The sequence below is a fragment of the Bombina bombina genome, chromosome 7 (genome assembly GCF_027579735.1).
Source record: "Bombina bombina isolate aBomBom1 chromosome 7, aBomBom1.pri, whole genome shotgun sequence".
Classification (NCBI taxonomy): Eukaryota; Metazoa; Chordata; class Amphibia; order Anura; family Bombinatoridae; genus Bombina; species Bombina bombina.
The window spans coordinates 411,455,629-411,481,794 of NC_069505.1; the positions used below are offsets into that span (position 1 = coordinate 411,455,629).

The 26,166-nt window shown below is 46.5% G+C and overlaps 1 protein-coding gene across 1 annotated transcript in view; it reads left to right on the plus strand.

Moving 5' to 3' along the window:
• Nucleotides 1–26,166, plus strand: part of RFT1 (RFT1 homolog) — a 51,751-nt gene that overhangs the window by 10,544 nt on the left and 15,041 nt on the right. Inside the window, exons 4-9 of the mRNA XM_053721204.1 lie at nt 740–929; nt 14,205–14,306; nt 16,128–16,262; nt 19,917–19,995; nt 23,540–23,590; nt 24,851–24,981. Of these exons, the coding sequence (XP_053577179.1) occupies nt 740–929; nt 14,205–14,306; nt 16,128–16,262; nt 19,917–19,995; nt 23,540–23,590; nt 24,851–24,981 (688 nt within the window). The remainder of the gene's footprint in view (nt 1–739; nt 930–14,204; nt 14,307–16,127; nt 16,263–19,916; nt 19,996–23,539; nt 23,591–24,850; nt 24,982–26,166) is intronic.

The following is a 26,166-nucleotide window of genomic DNA, read 5'->3' on the forward strand; positions in this document are numbered from 1 at the left end:
TGAATGAATTTTTGTTTGGTGTAATTTTTGTTAAGTCTTTGCAGATCTCACCCCTGCATGTAGCATTTACACACTGTACCCCAGGGATGGAGCAATCTTGCTGCTTATACAAAGTACACGTTTTATCCATGTTTATTCAGAACCTGTTATGGATTTTCCTTTTTCAGAAACTTCACACCAGGACACTTATTCAGCAGCAAAGTGTTTTCATCGGGAGCAGATAGCAGTGAGATACATAGGGTGCAAGATCAATATTTGTTCTAGTTTAAATACAGACACATAACAGTTTATATACCGTTTTATCATTATGTAAACATGTAAGTAAATGACCAATTAGTTTATATGATAAACCTGTTATAGATAAACATCAAACATTACAGAAGTTAATAGGTTAACCCCTTAACGACAGACGACATACCCTGTATGTCGGCTTTCGTTTTTAATTGAAGTGGTTAAATAGCGCAGCAAGCCGCGTTATAGCCCAGTGCCGCTGGGAGTGAGTCATGTTGTAATACAGGGCCAAAAATCCCTTTAAGGACATGTGACGTACAGGGTATGACATTAAAAAAGTAATCTAGCAATTTTTCCCGCTATGTTTTGATAAGTACATTCCTTTGATAACTGCTATAAAAGATAATTATCAGCAACACTTCCAGTTGCTAAGACAAATTAAATAAACAAGTTATATAGGACAAACTCTTTGCTTGGTATATCAGAGCGTTTTTATTGATATTTGTAGGGTACCACTTGGCATTTGTTGGTCACTGATCTTAGGCTGGGTTTGGCTGCGGATCCTGGAAGTCCCAGACCTGGAAGAAATTCCGCATTATGGCACCGGAGTCTTGGCGTTTGGATTCTCTGCGGTTGTCGAGCTTCTGTCTGAACCCTTTTGGGTCCTGGCTCAGGCACATCTTTTTGTTAGATTAAAGGTAAGTAATATGTATATCCTCTCTGTCTGTCTGTCATTCTATCTGTATATACTCTCTCTGTATGGCTGTCTGTATATCCTTTCTGCCTGTCTGTCATTCTATCTGTATACAGTTGTATGCAAAAGTTTAGGCACCTCTGACAATTTCCATGATTTTCATTTAAAAATAATTGGGTGTTTGGATCAGAAATTTCATTTTGATCTATCAAATAACTGAAGGACACAGTAATATTTCAGTAGTGAAATGAGGTTTATTGGATTAACAGAAAATGTGCAATATGCATCAAAACAAAATTAGTAAGGTGCATACATTTTGGCACCGTTGTAATTTTGTTGATTTGAATACCTGTAACTACCTAGCACTGAGTAATTGGAACACACAATTGGTTTGGTGAGCCCATTAAGCCTTGAACTACATAGACAGGTGCATCCAATCATGAGAAAAGGTATTTAAGGTGGCCAATTGCAAGTTGTTGTTTTCTTTGACTCTCCTCTGAAGAGTGGCAACATGGGGGCCTCAAAACAACTCTCAAATGACCTGAAGACAAATATTGTTCAACATTATGGTTTAGGGTAAGGCTACAAAAAGCGATCGCAGAGATTTAAGCTGTCAGTGCTCACTGTGAGGAACATAGTGAGGAAATGGAAGACCACAGGCACAGTTCTTGTTAAGGCCAGAAGTGGCAGGCCAAGTAAAATATCGGAGAGGCAATGGCAAAGGATGGTGAAAATGGTCAAAAACAGCCCACAGACCTCCAAAGACCTACAACATCATCTTGCTGCAGATGGTGTCATTGTGCATCGTTCAACAATTCAGCGCACTTTGCACAAGGAGAAGCTGTATGGGAGAGTGATGCGGAAGAAGCCTTTTCTGCACACACGCCACAAGTCGCTTGAGGTATGCAAACGCACATTTGGACAAGCCAGCTTCATTTTGGAAGAAGGTGCTGTGGACTTATGAAACAAAGATTGAGTTATTTGGTCATAACAAGGAGTTTTATTCATGGCGGCAAAAGAACACAGCGTTCCAAGACAAACACTTGCTAGCCACAGTAAAATTTGGTGGATATTCCATCATGCTGTGTGGCCAGTGCCGGTACTGGGAATCTTGTTAAAGTTGAGGGTCGCATGGATTCCACTCAATATCAGCAGGTACTTGAGAATACGGTTGAGGAATCAGTCACAAAGTTGAAGTTACGGCGGGGCTGGATATTTCAACAAGAACCCAAAACACTGCTTAAAATCTACTCTTGCATTTATGCAGAGGAACAAGTACAATGTTCTGGAATGGCCATCCCAGTCCCCAGACCTGAATATCATTGAAAATCTGCGTTGATTTACAGCGGGCTGTCCATGCTCGGCAACCATCAAACCTATCTGAACTGGACATGTTTTGCAAGGACGAATGGTCCAAAATACCTTCATCCAGAATCCAGACACTCATTACAGGCTATAGGAAGCATCTAGAGGCTGTTATTTCTGCTAAAGGAGGCTCTACTAAATATTGATGCAATATTTCTGTTGGGGTGCCAAACTTTATGCACCTGTCTAATTTCATTTTGATGCATATTGCACATTTTCTGTTAATCCAATAAACCTCATTTCACTACTGAAATATTACTGTGTCCTTCAGTTATTTGATAGATCAAAATGAAATTGCTGATCCAAACACCAAATTATTTATAAATGAAAATCATGGAAATTGTCAGGGGTGCCTAAACTTTTGCATACAATTGTATCCTATCTGTCTTTTTGTCATTCTATCTGTATATCCTATCTGTCTGTCTGTCTATCATTCTATCTGTATATACTCTCTATCTGTATATCCTCTCTTTCTGTCTGTCTGTCATTCTATCTGTATATACTCTGTGTCTGTCATTCCATCAGTATATCCTCTGTCCATCTATCTATCCACTATATAGTCTTTCTCTCCCTCTTTCTTTCTCTTTCTTTCTATACGATAATTAAACAATTACCTGATTTGAATGGTGGAACCAGTAAATCACGAGATGCATTGCAGGCACCAGAGCTGGAGGTTACTCTGAGCAGGTTATAGAGTATCCAGGTATATTCAGGTAGAACAAAAGAGTTGTCAGTAGCCGTGAGATACCAAACTCATAAACCAGCGTATAGTTCTAAAGACCTTTAGCCAGCAGGTCAGTCTTCAGGTAACAGAAATCTACCAACTCGCCATGGTCACAACCAGAGGTGCAGGCTGGGAACAAGATTGCTGTGGTCTCCGTACAAAATAACCACCATTGAATGGGAGACAGAGATCACATTTTAACCAACCATTCAGACTTGGTGCCAAACACACTGCAGGGGTCACTTCTGATAAAGTATATATCAATAGCGCTAACCTAGCTCACATGCAGACAGCTCCACAAAGATGCAGCACAGACAGTGCACACAGAAATGCTAGCAGCACCAAGCCGAAGGCTTCATAGCGTGGCCCGAGCCACCACTGCCACAGTCCTTCCATAGCGCACCTGCCAGCCATTGCAGCATGGCTCCTAGCGTGCCCCGAACCCAACACCTCAGTCCTTCCATAGCGCACCTGCCAGCCATTGCAGCATGGCTCCTAGCGTGCCCCGAACCCAACACCTCAGTCCTTCCATAGCGCACCTGCCAGCCATTGCAGCATGGCTCCTAGCATTCCCCAGAACCCAACACCTCAGTCCTTCCATAGTGCACCTGCCAGCCATTGCAGCATGGCTCCTAGTGTTCCCCAGGACCTAACACCTCAGTCCTTCCATAGCGCACCTGCCAGCCATTGCAGCATGGCTCCTAGTGCGCCCCAGGACCCAACACCTCAGTCCTTCCATAGCGCACCTGCCAGCCATTGCAGCATGGCTCCTAGCGTGCCCCAGAACCCATCACCTCAGTCCTTCCATAGCACACTTGCCAGCCATTGCAGCATGGCTCCTAACGTGCCCCAGAACCCAACACCTCAGTCCTTCCATAGCGCACCTGCCAGCCATTGCAGCATGGCTCCTAGCGTGCCCCAAACCCAACACCTCAGTCCTTCCATAGCGCACCTGCCAGCCATTGCAGCATGGCTCCAGGCGTGCCCCGAACCCAACACCTCAGTCCTTCCATAGCGCACCTGCAAGCCATTGCAGCATGGCTCCTAGCGTGCCCCAGAACCCAACACCTCAGTCCTTCCATAGCGCACCTGCCAGCCATTGCAGCATGGTTCCTAGCATGCCCCATAACCCAACACCTCAGTCCTTCCATAGCGCACCTGACAGCCATTGCAGCATGGGTCCTAGTGCACCCCAGGACCCAACACCTCAGTCCTTCCATAGTGCACCTGCCAGCCATTGCAGCATGGCTCCTAGTGCGCCCCAGGACCCAACACCTCAGTCCTTACATAGCGCACCTGCCAGCCATTGCAGCATGGGTCCTAGCGTGCCCCAAGACCCAACGGCTTAGTCCTTCCATAGCGCACCTGCCAGCCATTGCAGCATGACTTCTAGCGCGTCCCAGGACCCAACGCCTCAGTCTTTCCATAGCGCACCTGCCAGCCATTGCAGCATGGCTCCTAGCGCGCCCCAGGACCCAACGCCTCAGTCCTTCCTTAGCGTATCTGCCAGCCAATTGCAGCATGGCTCCTAGCGTGCCCCAGGACCCAAAGCCTCAGTCCTTCCATAGCGCACCTCTCAGCCATTGCAGCATGGCTCTTAGTGTGCCACAGGACCCAACGCCCCAGTGCTTCCATAGCATACCTGCTAGCCATTGCAGCATGGGTCCTAGCGTGCCCCAAGACCCAACACCTCAGTCCTTCCATAGCGCACCTGCCAGCCATTGCAGCATGGCTCCTAGTGTGCCCCATAACCCAACACCTCAGTCCTTCCATAGCGCACCTGCCAGCCGTTGCAGCATGGTTCCTAGCGTGCCCCATAACGCAACACCTCAGTCCTTCCATATCACACCTGCCAGCCATTGCAGCAAGGCTCCTAGCATGCCCCAGAACCCAACACCTCAGTCCTTCCATATCGCCCCTGCCAGCCATTGCAGCATGGCTCCTAGCGTGCCCCATAACCCAACACCTCAGTCCTTCCATAGCGCACCTGCCAGCCATTGCAGCATGGGTCCTAGCGTGCCCCAGGACCCAACACCTCAATCCTTCCATAGATCACCTGCCAGCCATTGCAGCATGGCTCCTAGCGCGCCCCAGGACCCAACGGCTTAGTCCTTCCACAGTGCACCTGCCAGCCATTGCAGCATGGTTCCTAGCGTGCCCCAGGACCCAACGCCTCAGTCCTTCCATAGGGCACCTGCCAGCCATTGCAGCATGGCTCCTTGTGTGCCCCAGGACCCAACACCTCAGTCCTTCCATAGCGCACCTGCCAGCCATTGCAGCATGGCTCCTAGTGCGCCCCAGGACTCAACACCTCAGTCCTTCCATAGCGCACCTGCCAGCCATTGCAGCATAGGTCCTAGCGTGCCCCAAGACCCAACACCTCAGTCCTTCCATAGCGCACCAGCCAGCCATTGCAGCATGGGTCCTAGCGTGCCCCAAGACCCAACACCTCTGTCTTTCCATAGCGCACCTGCCAGCCATTGCAGCATGGCTCCTAGCGTGCCCCAGGACCCAACACATCAGTCCTTCCATAGCGCACCTGCCAACCATTGCAGCATGGCTCCTAGTGCGCCCCAGGACCCAACACCTCAGTCCTTCCATAGCGCACCTGCCAGCCATTGCAGCATGGGTCCTAGCGTGCCCCAAGACCCAACACCTCAGTCCTTCCATAGCGCACCTGCCAGCCATTGCAGCATCGCTCCTAGCGTGCCCCAGGACCCAACACCTCAGTCCTTCCATAGTGCACCTGCCAGCCATTGCAGCATGGTTCCTACCATGCCCCAGGACCCAACACCTCAGTCCTTCCATAGCGCACCTGCCAGCCATTGCAGCATGGTTCCTAGCATGCCCCAGGACCCAACGCCTCAGTCCTTCCATAGCGCACCTGCCAGTCATTGCAGCATGGCTCCTTGTGTGCCCCAGGACCCAACACCTCAGTCCTTCCATAGCGCACCTGCCAGCCATTGCAGCATGGCTCCTAGCGTGCCCCGAACCCAACACCTCAGTCCTTCCAAAGCGCACCTGCAAGCCATTGCAGCATGGCTCCTAGCATGCCCCGAACCCAACGCCTCAGTCCTTCCATAGCGCACCTGCAAGCCATTGCAGCATGGCTCCTAGCGTGCCCCAGGACCCAAAGCCTCAGTCCTTCCATAGCGCACCTGTCAGCCATTGCAGCATGGCTCTTAGTGTGCCACAGGACCCAACGCCCCAGTCCTTCCATAGCATACCTGCTAGCCATTGCAGCATGGGTCCTAGCGTGCCCCAAGACCCAACACCTCAGTCCTTCCATAGCGCACCTGCCAGCCATTGCAGCATGGCTCCTAGTGTGCCCCATAACCCAACACCTCAGTCCTTCCATAGCGCACCTGCCAGCCGTTGCAGCATGGTTCCTAGCGTGCCCCATAACGCAACACCTCAGTCCTTCCATATCACACCTGCCAGCCATTGCAGCAAGGCTCCTAGCATGCCCCAGAACCCAACACCTCAGTCCTTCCATATCGCCCCTGCCAGCCATTGCAGCATGGCTCCTAGCGTGCCCCATAACCCAACACCTCAGTCCTTCCATAGCGCACCTGCCAGCCATTGCAGCATGGGTCCTAGCGTGCCCCAGGACCCAACACCTCAATCCTTCCATAGCTCACCTGCCAGCCATTGCAGCATGGCTCCTAGCGCGCCCCAGGACCCAACGGCTTAGTCCTTCCACAGTGCACCTGCCAGCCATTGCAGCATGGTTCCTAGCGTGCCCCAGGACCCAACGCCTCAGTCCTTCCATAGGGCACCTGCCAGCCATTGCAGCATGGCTCCTAGTGCGCCCCAGGACCCAACACCTCAGTCCTTCCATAGCGCACCTGCCAGCCATTGCAGCATAGGTCCTAGCGTGCCCCAAGACCCAACACCTCAGTCCTTCCATAGCGCACCAGCCAGCCATTGCAGCATGGGTCCTAGCGTGCCCCAAGACCCAACACCTCTGTCTTTCCATAGCGCACCTGCCAGCCATTGCAGCATGGCTCCTAGCGTGCCCCAGGACCCAACACATCAGTCCTTCCATAGCGCACCTGCCAACCATTGCAGCATGGCTCCTAGTGCGCCCCAGGACCCAACACCTCAGTCCTTCCATAGCGCACCTGCCAGCCATTGCAGCATGGGTCCTAGCGTGCCCCAAGACCCAACACCTCAGTCTTTCCATAGCGCACCTGCCAGCCATTGCAGCATCGCTCCTAGCGTGCCCCAGGACCCAACACCTCAGTCCTTCCATAGTGCACCTGCCAGCCATTGCAGCATGGTTCCTACCATGCCCCAGGACCCAACACCTCAGTCCTTCCATAGCGCACCTGCCAGCCATTGCAGCATGGTTCCTAGCATGCCCCAGGACCCAACGCCTCAGTCCTTCCATAGCGCACCTGCCAGTCATTGCAGCATGGCTCCTTGTGTGCCCCAGGACCCAACGCCTCAGTCCTTCCATAGCGCACCTGCCAGCCATTGCAGCATGGCTCCTAGCGTGCCCCGAACCCAACACCTCAGTCCTTCCAAAGCGCACCTGCAAGCCATTGCAGCATGGCTCCTAGCATGCCCCGAACCCAACGCCTCAGTCCTTCCATAGCGCACCTGCCAGCCATTGCAGCATGGCTCCTTGTGTGCCCCAGGACCCAACGCCTCAGTCCTTCCATAGCACACCTGCCAGCCATTGCAGCATGGCTCCTAGTGCGCCCCAGGACCCAACACCTCAGTCCTTCCATAGCGCACCTGCCAGCCATTGCAGCATAGGTCCTAGCGTGCCCCAAGACCCAACACCTCAGTCCTTCCATAGCGCACCAGCCAGCCATTGCAGCATGGGTCCTAGCGTGCCCCAAGACCCAACACCTCTGTCTTTCCATAGCGCACCTGCCAGCCATTGCAGCATGGCTCCTAGCGTGCCCCAGGACCCAACACATCAGTCCTTCCATAGCGCACCTGCCAGCCATTGCAGCATGGCTCCTAGTGCGCCCCAGGACCCAACACCTCAGTCCTTCCATAGCGCACCTGCCAGCCATTGCAGCATGGGTCCTAGCGTGCCCCAAGACCCAACACCTCAGTCTTTCCATAGCGCACCTGCCAGCCATTGCAGCATCGCTCCTAGCGTGCCCCAGGACCCAACACCTCAGTCCTTCCATAGTGCACCTGCCAGCCATTGCAGCATGGTTCCTAGCATGCCCCAGGACCCAACACCTCAGTCCTTCCATAGCGCACCTGCCAGCCATTGCAGCATGGCTCCTAGTGTGCCCCAGGACCCAACGGCTTAGTCCTTCCACAGTGCACCTGCCAGCCATTGCAGCATGGTTCCTAGCATGCCCCAGGACCCAACGCCTCAGTCCTTCCATAGCGCACCTGCCAGCCATTGCAGCATGGCTCCTAGTGTGCCCCAGGACCCAACGGCTTAGTCCTTCCACAGTGCACCTGCCAGCCATTGCAGCATGGTTCCTAGCGTGCCCCAGGACCCAACACCTTAGTCCTTCCATAGCGCACCTGCCAGCCATTGCAGCATGGGTCCTAGTGTGCCCCAGGACCCAACACCTCAGTCCTTCCATAGCGCACCTGCCAGCCATTGCAGCATGGGTTCTAGAGTGCCCCAGGACCCAACACCTCAGTCCTTCCATAGCGCACCTGCCAGCCATTGCAGCATGGCTCCTAGCTTGCCCCAGGACCCAACACCTCAGTCTTTCTATAGCGCACCTGCCAGCCATTGCAGCATGGCTCCTAGCGTGCCCCAGGACCCAACACATCAGTCCTTCCATAGCGCACCTGCCAACCATTGCAGCATGGCTCCTAGTGCGCCCCAGGACCCAACACCTCAGTCCTTCCATAGAGCTCCTGCCAGCCATTGCAGCATGGGTCCTAGTGTGCCCCAAGACCCAACACCTCAGTCTTTTCATAGCGCACCTGCCAGCCATTGCAGCATGGTTCCTAGCATGCCCCAGGACCCAACACCTCAGTCCTTCCATAGCGCACCTGCCAGCCATTGCAGCATGGCTCCTAGTGTGCCCCAGGACCCAACGGCTTAGTCCTTCCACAGTGCACCTGCCAGCCATTGCAGCATGGTTCCTAGCGTGCCCCAGGACCCAACGCCTCAGTCCTTCCATAGGGCACCTGCCAGCCATTGCAGCATGGCTCCTTGTGTGCCCCAGGACCCAACGCCTCAGTCCTTCCATAGCGCACCTGCCACCCATTGCAGCATGGCTCCTAGCGTGCCCCGAACCCAACGCCTCAGTCCTTCCATAGCGCACCTGCCAGCCATTGCAGCATGGCTCCTTGTGTGCCCCAGGACCCAACGCCTCAGTCCTTCCATAGCGCACCTGCCAGCCATTGCAGCATGGCTCCTAGTGCGCCCCAGGACCCAACACCTCAGTCCTTCCATAGCGCACCTGCCAGCCATTGCAGCATAGGTCCTAGCGTGCCCCAAGACCCAACACCTCAGTCCTTCCATAGCGCACCAGCCAGCCATTGCAGCATGGGTCCTAGCGTGCCCCAAGACCCAACACCTCTGTCTTTCCATAGCGCACCTGCCAGCCATTGCAGCATGGCTCCTAGCGTGCCCCAGGACCCAACACATCAGTCCTTCCATAGCGCACCTGCCAACCATTGCAGCATGGCTCCTAGTGCGCCCCAGGACCCAACACCTCAGTCCTTCCATAGCGCACCTGCCAGCCATTGCAGCATGGGTCCTAGCGTGCCCCAAGACCCAACACCTCAGTCTTTCCATAGCGCACCTGCCAGCCATTGCAGCATCGCTCCTAGCGTGCCCCAGGACCCAACACCTCAGTCCTTCCATAGTGCACCTGCCAGCCATTGCAGCATGGTTCCTAGCATGCCCCAGGACCCAACACCTCAGTCCTTCCATAGCGCACCTGCCAGCCATTGCAGCATGGGTCCTAGCGTGCCCCAAGACCCAACACCTCAGTCTTTCCATAGCGCACCTGCCAGCCATTGCAGCATCGCTCCTAGCGTGCCCCAGGACCCAACACCTCAGTCCTTCCATAGTGCACCTGCCAGCCATTGCAGCATGGTTCCTAGCATGCCCCAGGACCCAACACCTCAGTCCTTCCATAGCGCACCTGCCAGCCATTGCAGCATGGCTCCTAGTGTGCCCCAGGACCCAACGGCTTAGTCCTTCCACAGTGCACCTGCCAGCCATTGCAGCATGGTTCCTAGCATGCCCCAGGACCCAACGCCTCAGTCCTTCCATAGCGCACCTGCCAGCCATTGCAGCATGGCTCCTTGTGTGCCCCAGGACCCAACGCCTCAGTCCTTCCATAGCGCACCTGCCAGCCATTGCAGCATGGCTCCTAGCGTGCCCCGAACCCAACACCTCAGTCCTTCCATAGCGCACCTGCCAGCCATTGCAGCATGGCTCCTAGCGTGCCCCGAACCCAACGCCTCAGTCCTTCCATAGCGCACCTGCCAGCCATTGCAGCATGGCTCCTTGTGTGCCCCAGGACCCAACGCCTCAGTCCTTCCATAGCACACCTGCCAGCCATTGCAGCATGGCTCCTAGTGCGCCCCAGGACCCAACACCTCAGTCCTTCCATAGCGCACCTGCCAGCCATTGCAGCATAGGTCCTAGCGTGCCCCAAGACCCAACACCTCAGTCCTTCCATAGCGCACCAGCCAGCCATTGCAGCATGGGTCCTAGCGTGCCCCAAGACCCAACACATCTGTCTTTCCATAGCGCACCTGCCAGCCATTGCAGCATTGCTCCTAGCGTGCCCCAGGACCCAACACATCAGTCCTTCCATAGCGCACCTGCCAACCATTGCAGCATGGCTCCTAGTGCGCCCCAGGACCCAACACCTCAGTTCTTCCATAGCGCACCTGCCAGCCATTGCAGCATGGGTCCTAGCGTGCCCCAAGACCCAACACCTCAGTCTTTCCATAGCGCACCTGCCAGCCATTGCAGAATCGCTCCTAGCGTGCCCCAGGACCCAACACCTCAGTCCTTCCATAGCGCACCTGCCAACCATTGCAGCATGGCTCCTAGTGCGCCCCAGGACCCAACACCTCAGTTCTTCCATAGCGCACCTGCCAGCCATTGCAGCATGGGTCCTAGCGTGCCCCAAGACCCAACACCTCAGTCTTTCCATAGCGCACCTGCCAGCCATTGCAGAATCGCTCCTAGCGTGCCCCAGGACCCAACACCTCAGTCCTTCCATAGTGCACCTGCCAGCCATTGCAGCATGGTTCCTAGCATGCCCCAGGACCCAACACCTCAGTCCTTCCATAGCGCACCTGCCAGCCATTGCAGCATGGCTCCTAGTGTGCCCCAGGACCCAACGGCTTAGTCCTTCCACAGTGCACCTGCCAGCCATTGCAGCATGGTTCCTAGCATGCCCCAGGACCCAACGCCTCAGTCCTTCCATAGCGCACCTGCCAGCCATTGCAGCATGGCTCCTAGTATGCCCCAGGACCCAACGGCTTAGTCCTTCCACAGTGCACCTGCCAGCCATTGCAGCATGGTTCCTAGCGTGCCCCAGGACCCAACACCTTAGTCCTTCCATAGCGCACCTGCCAGCCATTGCAGCATGGCTCCTAGTGCGCCCCAGGACCCAACACCTCAGTCTTTCCATAGCGCACCTGCCAGCCATTGCAGCATGGGTTCTAGCGTGCCCCAGGACCCAACACCTCAGTCCTTACATAGCGCACCTGCCAGCCATTGCAGCATGGCTCCTAGTGCGCCCCAGGACCCAACACCTCAGTCCTTCCATAGCGCACCTGCCAGCCATTGCAGCATGGGTCCTAGCGTGCCCCAAGACCCAACACCTCAGTCCTTCCATAGCGCACCTGCCAGCCATTGCAGCATGGGTCCTAGCATGCCCCAAGACCCAACACCTCAGTCTTTCTATAGCGCACCTGCCAGCCATTGCAGCATGGCTCCTAGCGTGCCCCAGGACCCAACACATCAGTCCTTCCATAGCGCACCTGCCAACCATTGCAGCATGGCTCCTAGTGCGCCCCAGGACCCAACACCTCAGTCCTTCCATAGAGCACCTGCCAGCCATTGCAGCATGGGTCCTAGCGTGCCCCAAGACCCAACGCCTCAGTCTTTTCATAGCGCACCTGCCAGCCATTGCAGCATGGCTCCTAGCGTGCCCCAGGACCCAACACCTCAGTCCTTCCATAGTGCACCTGCCAGCCATTGCAGCATGGTTCCTAGCATACCCCAAGACCCAACACCTCAGTCCTTCCATAGCGCACCTGCCAGCCATTGCAGCATGGCTCCTAGTGTGCCCCAGGACCCAACGGCTTAGTCCTTCCACAGTGCACCTGCCAGCCATTGCAGCATGGTTCCTAGCGTGCCCCAGGACCCAACGCCTCAGTCCTTCCATAGGGCACCTGCCAGCCATTGCAGCATAGGTCCTTGTGTGCCCCAGGACCCAACGCCTCAGTCCTTCCATAGCGCACCTGCCAGCCATTGCAGCATGGCTCCTAGCGTGCCCCGAACCCAACGCCTCAGTCCTTCCATAGCGCACCTGCCAGCCATTGCAGCATGGCTCCTTGTGTGCCCCAGGACCCAACGCCTCAGTCCTTCCATAGCGCACCTGCCAGCCATTGCAGCATGGCTCCTAGTGCTCCCAGGACCCAACACCTCAGTCCTTCCATAGCGCACCTGCCAGCCATTGCAGCATAGGTCCTAACGTGCCCCAAGACCCAACACCTCAGTCCTTCCATAGCGCACCAGCCAGCCATTGCAGCATGGGTCCTAGCGTGCCCCAAGACCCAACACCTCTGTCTTTCCATAGCGCACCTGCCAGCCATTGCAGCATGGCTCCTAGCGTGCCCCAGGACCCAACACATCAGTCCTTCCATAGCGCACCTGCCAACCATTGCAGCATGGCTCCTAGTGCGCCCCAGGACCCAACACCTCAGTCCTTCCATAGCGCCCCTGCCAGCCATTGCAGCATGGGTCCTAGCGTCCCCCAAGACCCAACACCTCAGTCTTTCCATAGCGCACCTGCCAGCCATTGCAGCATCGCTCCTAGCATTCCCCAGGACCCAACACCTCAGTCCTTCCATAGTGCACCTGCCAGCCATTGCAGCATGGTTCCTAGCATGCCCCAGGACCCAACACCTCAGTCCTTCCATAGCGCACCTGCCAGCCATTGCAGCATGGCTCCTAGTGTGCCCCAGGACCCAACGGCTTAGTCCTTCCACAGTGCACCTGCCAGCCATTGCAGCATGGCTCCTAGTGCGCCCCAGGACCCAACACCTCAGTCCTTCCATAGCGCACCTGCCAGCCATTGCAGCATAGGTCCTAGCGTGCCCCAAGACCCAACACCTCAGTCCTTCCATAGCGCACCAGCCAGCCATTGCAGCATGGGTCCTAGCTTGGCCCAAGACCCAACACCTCTGTCTTTCCATAGCGCACCTGCCAGCCATTGCAGCATGGCTCCTAGCGTGCCCCAGGACCCAACACATCAGTCCTTCCATAGCGCATCTGCCAACCATTGCAGCATGGCTCCTAGTGCGCCCCAGGACCCAACACCTCAGTGCTTCCATAGCGCCCCTGCCAGCCATTGCAGCATGGGTCCTAGCGTCCCCCAAGACCCAACACCTCAGTCTTTCCATAGCGCACCTGCCAGCCATTGCAGCATCGCTCCTAGCGTGCCCCAGGACCCAACACCTCAGTCCTTCCATAGTGCACCTGCCAGCCATTGCAGCATGGTTCCTAGCATGCCCCAGGACCCAACACCTCAGTCCTTCCATAGCGCACCTGCCAGCCATTGCAGCATGGCTCCTAGTGTGCCCCAGGACCCAACGGCTTAGTCCTTCCACAGTGCACCTGCCAGCCATTGCAGCATGGTTCCTAGCATGCCCCAGGACCCAACGCCTCAGTCCTTCCATAGCGCACCTGCCAGCCATTGGAGCATGGCTCCTTGTGTGCCCCAGGACCCAACGCCTCAGTCCTTCCATAGCGCACCTGCCAGCCATTGCAGCATAGCTCCTAGCGTGCCCCGAACCCAACACCTCAGTCCTTCCATAGCGCACCTGCCAGCCATTGCAGCATGGCTCCTAGCGTGCCCCAGTCCTTACCGAGCCTTCAGGTCTGACATTTTCTATTTCTCCGAATATTTAATGTTTTAGCTCATTTCTTGTGAATATATTTGTCTCCTGGCATTACCTTATCTAGTCTTACATTCTGTATTTGTTGTTTTGTTACAGGTGATTGCCGAGAGTCTTGCTATAATTATTCGCTGCTCGCTCACAGTGATCCTGATTCTGCTCTGTCCTCACTGGGGCCTAGTCATCTTTTCAGTGGCCCAGGTATGTTTGGAGAGTTGATGGACATTTCCTGTTTGAGAAAACATCAGTTAATACTATTTTTTCCCCAAAATCTGATCCAAGAGCACAGAATTATAAAATGCTCATCCTCATGTGCTGAAAATAATTCTGTACATGAAACTAAATACGCACTAATGTGACAATAATACATCTCTTGATTCTAAACGGGTATTCTTTATAGATATAAATATAATATTTTGTCCTTAAAAGTGCATGATGGTCAAAATTGAAATGTGTATGAGCATATTTTCGTTTTGAATAGAAATATATAAAAAATGCTTCTAGTAAAAAGTATTACTGTTACTGCATCATACACAAATATGCAGTGATGCCCCGTGCACTAGCATTTAATTACCACGCCTGCACAAGCAGTGGCTTGGATGATACAAAATAATTGATTACTGACATGATACATTCCATGACTTGCTCTCTGAGAATTTGTGCTGCTTGAATGCTGGTGCATGCGGCACACAAAGCATATGTGCGTATGCGGTTTCAATATAATTTTTTTACTAGAAGCATTTTTCTAATACAACTTTATTGTAAAAATGCTTCTATTCAAAACTGAAATGCACCCGTGAACATTTCAGTTTTGACCATTATTTTTCTTTTAATGTCTTAAAACCAGGGTGGGAAAATACTCATTTATTTATATACCTTTAGAATACAAAGATAGTTCATTAAAATGAATGAAACTGTTGGGATGTGAACTATCTACAGTTTAATTGGTTTAAATTTGATCACGTTTTTAGCAGTACTTTATTTGAAGGAGAAAAATAACCATTTAATTAATAATAACAATTTAAATAGGTTTATTTAACTAAAACAATAACATATTTGATATTTACTTCTTGCTCCTCCCTTCTCACACTTAGGTCCTTGTGCAGATCTATTCCACTCCAAACAAACAATCTTCTATTCATTCAGCTTCTTGACACTTAGTAAAAGTTGATTCTGTGTATATAGATTTGCAGGGGAGCAATGGCAATACTGGGAACAAAAGTTAAATTTAAATGATTAGATAAAGCGTGCAATGTTAAACAGTTTTCAAATTTACTTCTCTTGTCTAATTTGCTTTGTTCTCTTGGTATCCATTGTTGAAAAGCCTGTATAGGTAGGCTCAGAAGCAATGCACTACTGTGAGCTAGCTGCTTGTCACCGTCTCACCCACAGTGTGTAGCTAAGCCCCAGTACAGCATTGTGGTCCTTCAACAAAGGATTCCAAAGACTGAAACACATTTGATAATAGAAGAAAAACTGAAAATTGGGTGCTCTATATGAATCATGAAATAAAAATGATGTGTTTATGTCTCTTTTAAGGTCTATTTCTCAACGTTGTATGTTGATTTTATAAGAAGGGGAATGTTATTTCTGCAGACACAAAGTCACAGTTTTGAGAACTACAAAACCAATAATATATGATCATATCTTCAAGACAGAAAAAATGCCAAAAATAATCTGACCGAAATCTCTGGGAGAGCATGAAATTGTGCATGTATTGATAAAATTATTTACCAAACAATTAAACATTACAGCCATGAATATACAGCATCTTCATATATAATTAAAAATGAATCTGTCAGGATGAATAACCTTTAGATTATAATGTATCTTAAATAGAAACTGTCTTTAGATAGATTCTTCATCAAAAAATCTATTTAAATAAAAAAAAATCTGATTTTTTTTTAAATTTTATTTTTTACCCACCTTACTTAAAAGCTAGTGCAGTGATGTGTCAGATATAGCTATATGGTGCCAGTGTGTGTGTGTTGTATCTTTAGACCTTTAGTTTTATCTCCCCAGGTACTGTATACCAGCGTGCTGTCTCTGTGTTATGTGCTGTACTTTGCAAGGTATTTGGGCTCTCAGGAGGCAGAAAAAAAATATTTCCCTATCCGTAGGATGACAGAATTTCTACCCCAGTGGTCCACAGCCAAGGTATTTGAAATGTGTGTGTTTTACCGTTAGTAGGGTAGTGATACTGTAGCGAAATGTGTGTGTTACCGTCAGTAGGGTAGTGATAATGTAGCGGAATGTGTGTGTTTTACCGTCAGTAGGGTAGTGATACTGTAGCAAAATGTGTGCGTTTTACCGTCAGGGTAGTGATACTGTAATGAAATGTGTGCGTTTTACTGTCAGTAGGGTAGTGATACTGTAGCGAAATGTGTGTGTTTTACCATTAGTAGGGTAGTGATACTGTAGCGAAATGTGCGCGTTTTACTGTCAGTATGGTAGTGATACTGTAATGAAATGTGTGCGTTTCACCGTCAGTAGGGTAGTGATACTGTAGCGAAATGTGTGTGTTTTACCATTAGTAGGGTAGGGATACTGTAGCGAAATGTGTGTGTGTTACCGTCAGTAGGGTAGTGATAATGTAGCGGAATGTGTGTGTTTTACCGTCAGTAGGGTAGTGATACTGTAGCAAAATGTGTGCGTTTTACCGTCAGGGTAGTGATACTGTAATGAAATGTGTGCGTTTTACTGTCAGTAGGGTAGTGATACTGTAGCGAAATGTGTGTGTTTTACCATTAGTAGGGTAGGGATACTGTAGCGAAATGTGTGTGTGTGTTACCGTCAGTAGGGTAGTGATACTGTAGCAAAATGTGTGTGTTTTACCATCAGTAGGGTAGTGATACTGTAGCGGAATTGTGTGCGTTTCACAGTCAGTAGGGTAATGATACTATAGCAGAATGTGTGTGTTTCACAGTCAGTAGGGTAGTGATACTGTAGCGGAACTGTGTGTGTTTTACCGTCAGGAGGGTAGTGATACTGTAGATGCATGTGTGTGTTTCACAGTCAGTAGGGTAGTGATACTATAGCAGAATGTGTGTGTTTTACCGTCAGTAGGGTAGTAATACTGTAGATGAATGTGTGTGTTTTACTGTCAGGAGGGTAGTGATACTGTAGATGAATGTGTGTGTTTTACTGTCAGTAGGGTAGTGATACTGTAGAGGAATGTGTGTGTTTTACTGTCAGGAGGGTAGTGATACTGTAGATGAATGTGTGTGTTTTACTGTCAGGAGGGTAGTGATACTGTAGATGAATGTGTGTGTTTTACTGTCAGTAGGGTAGTGATACTGTAGAGGAATGTGTGTGTTTTACTGTCAGTAGGGTAGTGATACTGTAGATGAATGTGTGTGTTTTACTGTCAGTAGGGTAGTGATACTGTAGCAGAATGTGTGTGTTTTACTGTCAGTAGGGTAGTGATACTGTAGCAGAATGTGTGTGTTTTACTGTCAGTAGGGTAGTGATACTGTAGCAGAATTTGTGTGTTTTACTGTCAGTAGGGTAGTAATACTGTAGCAGAATTTGTGTGTTTTACGGTCAGTAGGGTAGTGATACTGTAGCAGAATGTGTGTGTTTCACAGTCAGTAGGGTAGTGATACTGTAGATGAATGTGTGTGTTTTACTGTCAGGAGGGTAGTGATACTGTAGCAGAATGTGTGTGTTTTACTGTCAGTAGGGTAGTGATACTGTAGCAGAATTTGTGTGTTTTACTGTCAGTAGGGTAGTAATACTGTAGCAGAATTTGTGTGTTTTACGGTCAGTAGGGTAGTGATACTGTAGCAGAATGTGTGTGTTTCACAGTCAGTAGGGTAGTGATACTGTAGCAGAATGTGTGTGTTTTACTGTCAGTAGGGTAGTGATACTGTAGATGAATGTGTGTGTTTTACTGTCAGGAGGGTAGTGATACTGTAGCAGAATGTGTGTGTTTTACTGTCAGTAGGGTAGTGATACTGTAGCAGACTTTGTGTGTTTTACTGTCAGTAGGGTAGTGATACTGTAGCAGAATGTGTGTGTTTTACTGTCAGTAGGGTAGTGATACTGTAGCAGAATTTGTGTGTTTTACTGTCAGTAGGGTAGTGATACTGTAGCAGAATGTGTGTGTTTTACTGTCAGTACGGTAGTGATACTGTAGCGGAATGTGTGTGTTTCACAGTCAGTAGGGTAGTGATACTGTAGCAGAATGTGTGTGTTTTACTGTCAGTAGGGTAGTGATACTGTAGCAGAATGTGTGTGTTTTACTGTCAGTACGGTAGTGATACTGTAGCGGAATGTGTGTGTTTCACAGTCAGTAGGGTAGTAATACTGTAGCAGAATGTGTGTGTTTTACTGTCAGTAGGGTAGTGATAATGTAGCAGAATGTGTGTGTTTCAGTCAGTAGGGTAGTGATACTGTAGCAGAATGTGTGTGTTTTACTGTCAGTAGGGTAGTGATAATGTAGCAGAATGTGTGTGTTTTAATGTCAGTAGGGTAGTGATACTGTATCAGAATGTGTGTGTGTTACTGTCAGTAGGGTAGTGATACTGTAGCAGAATGTGTGTGTTTTACTGTCAGTAGGGTAGTGATACTGTAGCAGAATGTGTGTGTTTTACTGTCAGTAGGGTAGTGATACTGTAGCAGAATTTGTGTGTTTTACTGTCAGTAGGGTAGTGATACTGTAGCAGAATGTGTGTGTTTTAACATCAGTAGGGTAGTAATACTGTAGGGAAATGTGTGTGTTTTACCATCAGAAGGGTATTGATAGTGTAGTGAAATGTGTGTGTTTTACTGTTAGTAGGGTAGGGATACTGTAGCAGAATGTGTACGTTTTACCATCAGTAGGGTATTGATAGTGTAGTGAAATGTGTGTGTTTTACCATCAGTAGTGTAGTGAAATGTGAGTGTTTTACTGTTAGTAGGGTAGAGATACTGTAGCAAAATGTGTGCATTTTACCGACAGTAGGATAGTGATACTGTAGCGGAATGTGTGTGTTTCACAGTCAGTAGGGTAGTGATACTGTAGCAGAATGTGTGTGTTTCACAGTCAGTAGGGTAGTGATACTGTAGCAGAATGTGTGTGTTTCACAGTCAGTAGGGTAGTGATACTGTAGAGGAATGTGTGTGTTTCACAGTCAGTAGGGTAGTGATACTGTTGCAGAATGTGTGTGTTTTACCGTCAGTAGGGTAGTAATACTGTAGTAAAATGTGTGTGTTTCACCATCAGTAGGGTATTGATAGTGTAGTGAAATGTGAGTGTTTTACTGTTAGTAGGGTAGAGATACTGTAGCGAAATGTGTGCGTTTTACCATCAGTACGGTAGTGATACTGTAGCGGAATGTGTGTGTTTCACAGTCAGTAGGGTAGTGATACTGTAGCAGAATGTGTGTGTTTTACCGTCAGTAGGGCGGTGGTGATACTGTAGCGGAATGTGTTTTACCGTCAGTAGGGTATTGATAGTGTAGTGAAATGTGAGTGTTTTACTGTTAGTAGAGTAGTGATAATGTAGCGGAATGTGTGTGTTTTACCATCAGTACGGTAGTGATACTGTAGCGGAATGTGTGTGTTTCACAGTCAGTAGGGTAGTGATACTGTAGCAGAATGTGTGTGTTTTACCGTCAGTAGGGCGGTGGTGATACTGTAGCGGAATGTGTTTTACCGTCAGTAGGGTAGTGATACTGTAGTGAAATGTATATGTTTTACTGTTAAAGATATACATGTGAAGATGCAATAAATCATACAGTACCTGTTCTGGGCAACACCACGTGTTTCGCAGAACTGCAGCAGGGTTACATTAGCTTTGGTTTTCATTATGTTATTTTTACCTGTCAGAATTTTCTAGACTGGACCCAGGCACGGCTGGCGCTGAGCTTCTTCAAACAATCTTTTCTGAAGCAGATTCTGACAGAGGGTGAGTTTGGGAATTGCTTGCAGAGTCGGACCTTTAGGATGCAGCGCTATATTATGTGAACTCAAGCACATACTTAATGCCAGACATGTTGCATGACTGAGTGTTTTCATTTCAGCAGGGCGCTGTTTGTTTCATATTCACAAAAGGATTTACATAGTAAAATAGTAGATGAGGTTGAATAAAAGACCAAAGTCCATCGAGTTCTACCTATACAAATCTAATATACTTCTAAAAAATATCCAGTTGAGCTTAAATTAATCCGATTAAAAAGGTGACCCATTTAACACAAGCAATCATATCCATGAATTATGTCTCTAGCCAGAAATGTATCCAAACAATTATTAAATGAATCTACGGTATTGGCATTCACTACCTCCTTTCCACAATTTGATTTACTTTAAGTAAAAACAGATCATGTTGCTGGAGATTAAATCTCCTTTCCTCCAACCTTAAATTGTGACATCTTGTCACAAACAATTTTCTTGGAATAAACAGAGCTTCTGCCATCTCTGTATATGGGGCTTGAATATATTTATATAAAGTAATCATGTCACCTCTCAAGCACCTTTTTTTCTAGAGGAAACAGACCCAGTTTGGCTAGCCTCTCCTCATAGCTTAAATTCTCCATTCCCCTTATTAGTTTTGTGGCCCTTCTCTGAACTTTTTCTAGGTCTGCAATGTCTTTTTTTAGATTGGTCCCCAGAACTGCACTCCATACTCAAGGTGAGGTCTTACCAGGGCTTTATATAGTGACAGAATTATGCTTTCCTCCCTTAAAGGGACAGTCTAGGCCAAAAAAAACGTTCATGATTCAGATAGAGCATATAATTTTAAACAATTTTCCAATTTACTTTTATCACCAATTTTGCTTTGTTCTCTTGGTATTCTTAGTTGAAAGCTTAACCTAGGAGGTTCATATGCTAATTTCTTAGACCTTGAAGGCCACCTCTTTTCAGAATGCATTTTAACAGTTTTTCACCACTAGATGGTGTTAGTTCATGTATTTCATATAGATAACACTGTGCTCGTGCTCGTGAAGTTATCTGAGAGCAGGCACTGATTGGCTAAACTGCAAGTCTGTCAAAAGAACTGAAATAAGGGGGCAGTTTGCAGAGGCTTAGATACAAGGTAATTACAGAGGTAAAACGTGTATTAATATAACTGTTGGTTATGCAAAACTAGGGAATGGGTAATAAAGGGATTATCTATCTTTTTAAGCAATAACAATTCTGGTGTAGACTTTCCCTTTAAATCAATGCCTCTTTTAATACATGCTAGTATCTTATTAGCCTTTGTAGCCACTGGCCTGCATTGTGCGCCCATCTTTAGCTTGTTATCTATTACTACTCCCAAATCCCTTTCCTCCTCTGTTTGGCTAAGTCTTGTCCCATTTAAATAATACATTGCCTGCTTATTTTTACTTCCAAAATGTAGAACCTTGTATTTTCCTGCATTAAATCTAATTTTCCATTTACCTGCCCATACTTCATCCTTCATCCTTCTCTGACCTAATGACCTTTTAATACTTTGTATCATCTGCAAAAATAGAGATGTCGCTATTTAATCCTTGCTCCAACTCATTAATAAAAATATTAAAAAGAACAGGGCCCAGTACTGATCCCTGGGGGACTCCACTGATTACCTTTGTCCAAACTGAGTATGATCCATTCACTACTACTCATTGCTCCCTATCTTTTATCCAGTTATTTATCCATGAGCTAACATTTTCAGCTATTCCCAGTCCCTTAATTTTGTGCATTAATCTCTCATGTGGCACTGTATCAAATGCCTTTGCAAAATCTAAGTATATCACATCCACTGATTCCCCTTTATCTATATTTTTACTTACTTCCTCATAGAATCTAATGAGATTAGTTTGGCATGATCTATTTCTCATAAAACAATGCTGATTAGAACTCACAATCTTGTTTACACAAATATGCTCATCAATATAATCCCTTATAATCTCTTCAAATATCTTCCCCACTATTGATGTCAGACTAACTGGTCTATAGCTTCCTGGATCAGCCCTGCTTCCCTGGTTGAAAACTCAGTAAGTTGTGCAAGAAAGAGCAGCAATGCATTACAGGAAGCTAGCATATCACATAAAGTGAGCCAGTGATGAGGCATATATGTGCAGCCACCTATCAGCAGCTAGCTCCAAGTAGTGCATTGCTGCTCCTGAGGCTACCTATGTATGCTTTTCAACAAAGGATAACAAGACAATGAAGCAAATTAGATAATTCAAGTGAATTGAAAAATTGTGTAAAAAATGCATGCACTATTTGAATCATGGAAGTTTAATTTTGACTTTACTGTCCCTTTTTTAAGGAACACTAAACAAAATAAATAAACTTTCATGATTCAGCTAGAGCAGGCAATTTTACGCAACTTAATTCACAGTTATATATATATATATATATACGCATTTTGCAATTGGCTGATGGATAGCACATGATGCAGGGGTGGTGGGAAATGGAACTACATTTGAAAAAGAGCATTTACTGCTTATTTGAAATTCATGCTAACAGCTTTTGCGCTGTCTTTTTAATAAGCATTTGTTAATTATAATATTCTGCTATTTAATGGCCCTCTAAGTTGGAAGAAGCACCTGGTTATGGTTGCTTTCCTAGCCAATAGCAGGTCATGTTGGGATTGGGTACAATAACCTAAGAAAATATATTAGGGGCATGAAACCCTATTTTCTTTTTCCTTCTGATACAGCCTACAATTTTATAAAAGTTTTCAATTTACTTCTATAACTAAATTTCCTTTGTTCTTCTGATATTCTTTGCTGAAGAGAATATATTTCAGGCTAGATTACAAGTGGAGCTCTTAAATTATTTAAATTTACCTGTTTACAAACAACAAAGTTCTGCACATTTACTATTGGGTGATAAGCTATATTATAGAACATGCATAGTGTGCTAACAAACTGCTTAAAAACCCTGGTGAGTATGTCTCATTTAATTGTGGCCAATTGTGTCTGTTAATCAATTTGTAACTGCTCTAAGTAATCACTGTGTAGTAAGGAGCTGATCTGGGCATTTTGCTTCATACTTAGTATTTAATTCCCAGCCTTTCTAGGGAGCAAGCACAATTTTTACACAATAGCAAGGAAATAAATTGTGCTTGTAAATTGCAGTGACATTTTATTTTCATTAATTTAATGAAATAATTTTTTGGGAATTATATTTTTAGTTTAATGTGCTTTTAATGGTTCTTATCCGAGATTTGTAAGATTAATACAATTGGAACTAAATTTAATATTATCAGAAAACAAAAAGTATTGCCAAAAACAAGCAATTCACTGAGCTACAGTGTTAAATTTATGTTTTGTGTAGTTTACTGGACTGGTGGGGGAAAAAGCAAAATGTATTCAGGGATCAGATTTCTTTTAATTCTGTGGCACGAGTAATACCCACATACACCCACACACAGGGGCATAAAATCATGTCTAATGTTACACATTACCAGTGTATTCTCATATGTATAGACAGCAATCATGTAAAAAAAATCTGAGCTGTTTCCTTGTATTGCACAGGAGAGCGATACGTCATGACCTTTCTTAATGTGTTATCGTTTGGTGATCAGGGTAAGTCCAAAGTCTCATTGCCTGTATTATGTTTGTATGTGTGTGTGTATGTGTGTGTATGTATGTGTATATATATATATATATATATATATATATATATATATATATATATATATATATAAACAAACACAGACACGCAAGAAGTAAATAGACATCCAATTTAGAAATTTCTTTGGAATTTAGTTTTCTAGGCATACTTATAGATGGGTATATTACACTCTGGAAAAGAAGGAAACAAATATTAGTCATAATAATGTAAAAACTTTGGCTGCATACCAGTGTTCCATCTAAGGCCAGTTTTGTGAGCGACCCAGCAGGGAAATGGTTAATAAGGGAACCATACATTACAGTCTGCATTATATAGTGTTTACTAATTGCTCTAATTAACTGTTTCACCGCTGGGCCACTCACAAAACTGGCCTTTGAGGGGAAAACTGGTGCATACGTTTTATCATAAAATGACTTACTCCTTGCATATCTGTGTATATGTGTGTGTGTGTGTATATATTAAACTTTTTATAAAGCCAGCACTCATGATTTTCTCTGAATCAGTGGCCCAGGTGGCTTCCAAATGATCACATACAATTCCAAATAATGGATGCACTCTCCAGGTCTTTTAAATTCAGACACTCAAGAAGGGGGTAAGTCCTTGAAATGTTACACATTAACCTCTTAAGGACATATGACGGAATTTTTCCGTCATAAAACAATTGAGCAAACTGAAAGCTGTGTCCTTAAAGGGTTAATGGTGATGCATTTAAAAGACCTGGAGAGTGCATTCCTTATTTGGAATTATATATGTTTGTGTGTGTGTATGCGTATGTATGTATATATGTGTGTGTGTATACGTATGTATGTATGTATGTATATGTGTATATGTATGTACAGTATGTATATATGTATATGTGTGTGTATATGTATGTATGTATATGTGCGTATGTGTGTATACGTATGTATGTATATGTGTGTATACATTTGTATGTATATGTGTGTGTGTACGTATGTATTGTGTGTGTATGTATGTATGTATATATATACCGGTGTGTGTATGTATATATATATATATATATATATATATATATATATATATATATATATATATTGATTGTATGGTTATGCATGTCCCAGAATTGTTTCCTTCCCTTTTATTTTTAATATGAGTTTTCTAGAAATGTGTGAGCTTGTCCTTTCATACGAGCTGTTGTTATCCGTGACCGTATCCTCGGGCTCAGAGTGTTACAGTGCATGCTCTCTTCTCAGGCGTGTACGATATTGTGAACAATTTGGGCTCGCTTGTGGCTCGCTTTATCTTCCTGCCCATAGAGGAGAGCTTCTATGTCTTCTTTGCAAAAGTCTTGGAAAGAGGGAAGGATGTCAAAAACCAGAGAAAGGTAAAACAAGGCCCAGAGATCCTTATAGATTCTTGCTAGTGACACTAACTTAAAGAGCCCCTGTATTAAAATTTCTTTCATACACATGAAAGCAACATTTAAATCAGTGAATTTTTTAAAATACTAATATAAGTTGTGCACTTCCTATTAACGCTTGTGATTTAAGTGCTTCCTTCTATCTATCTGACAATGAGCAATAACAGGAACTACATATCAGCCAATGATCAACAACAGGAAGTATTAATTGCTAACAGGAAGTACCTGTCAGCCATAGCAAATTACTAAAAAATACACCACTGATACAGCTGTATTATGTTTTATTAAAATGTGAGAATAAAGCTGTTAAATTTAAACTGCAAAATAAAAAAATAAAAACGTTTAGAATTGTATACCTATTAAAGGAAAAAAATGAACTTTTAGTTTGAATCAGCAAGTGAAGCGAGGACTCTAAAAACTAACACCATCTTTTTATTATTATTTTTTTTTTTTTTAATATAAGGTCATAAATACCAGATTATAAATGAAAATGGTAAATAAAGTTGAAGTAGTACAGAAAAAAGGTTGAATAAGTGAACCAGTTCCTGGTAATGTAGATACTATAATAATGTTAACCAACTGTGGGCTAGATTACAAGTGGAGCGCTGTCATTAGCGATACAAGATTGTGGTGTTCTTTTCGCTCAAATCCATATTACAAGTGGCGTGCTGTTTAAATTACTGCAAGTTCGCGCAAATTTATGCTCCCCATATTTTCTATGGGTAGCATAGAGCAGTAATATGCGCTTGTATTACAAGTTGAAAGTAAATGCAATCACGCAATCGCATTTACCTCTCAAACTTTTTTATGTGACCTCTGCACTAAACTACACTACAAACCCCGAAACCGCCACCCCCCATATAGCAAACTACCTATCCTAACATTACAAAAAACAAACATTACTAAAATAAAAAAACTAACCCTACCATTACTAAAAAAAAATACCATTACAAAAAATAAGTCTAAAATTACAAAAATTAACAAAGCAATTATTAAAAAAAAATTAAAAATATTTATGCCTGTTCTAATAAAAAACCCACACCAAAAAAAAAATTCTAAGACTAAACTACAGATAGCCCTTAAAAGGAAAAAAAACTCTAATCTTAAAAAAAAAACATCCCAAAAAAATATTTACTTTCCCTTTAATTG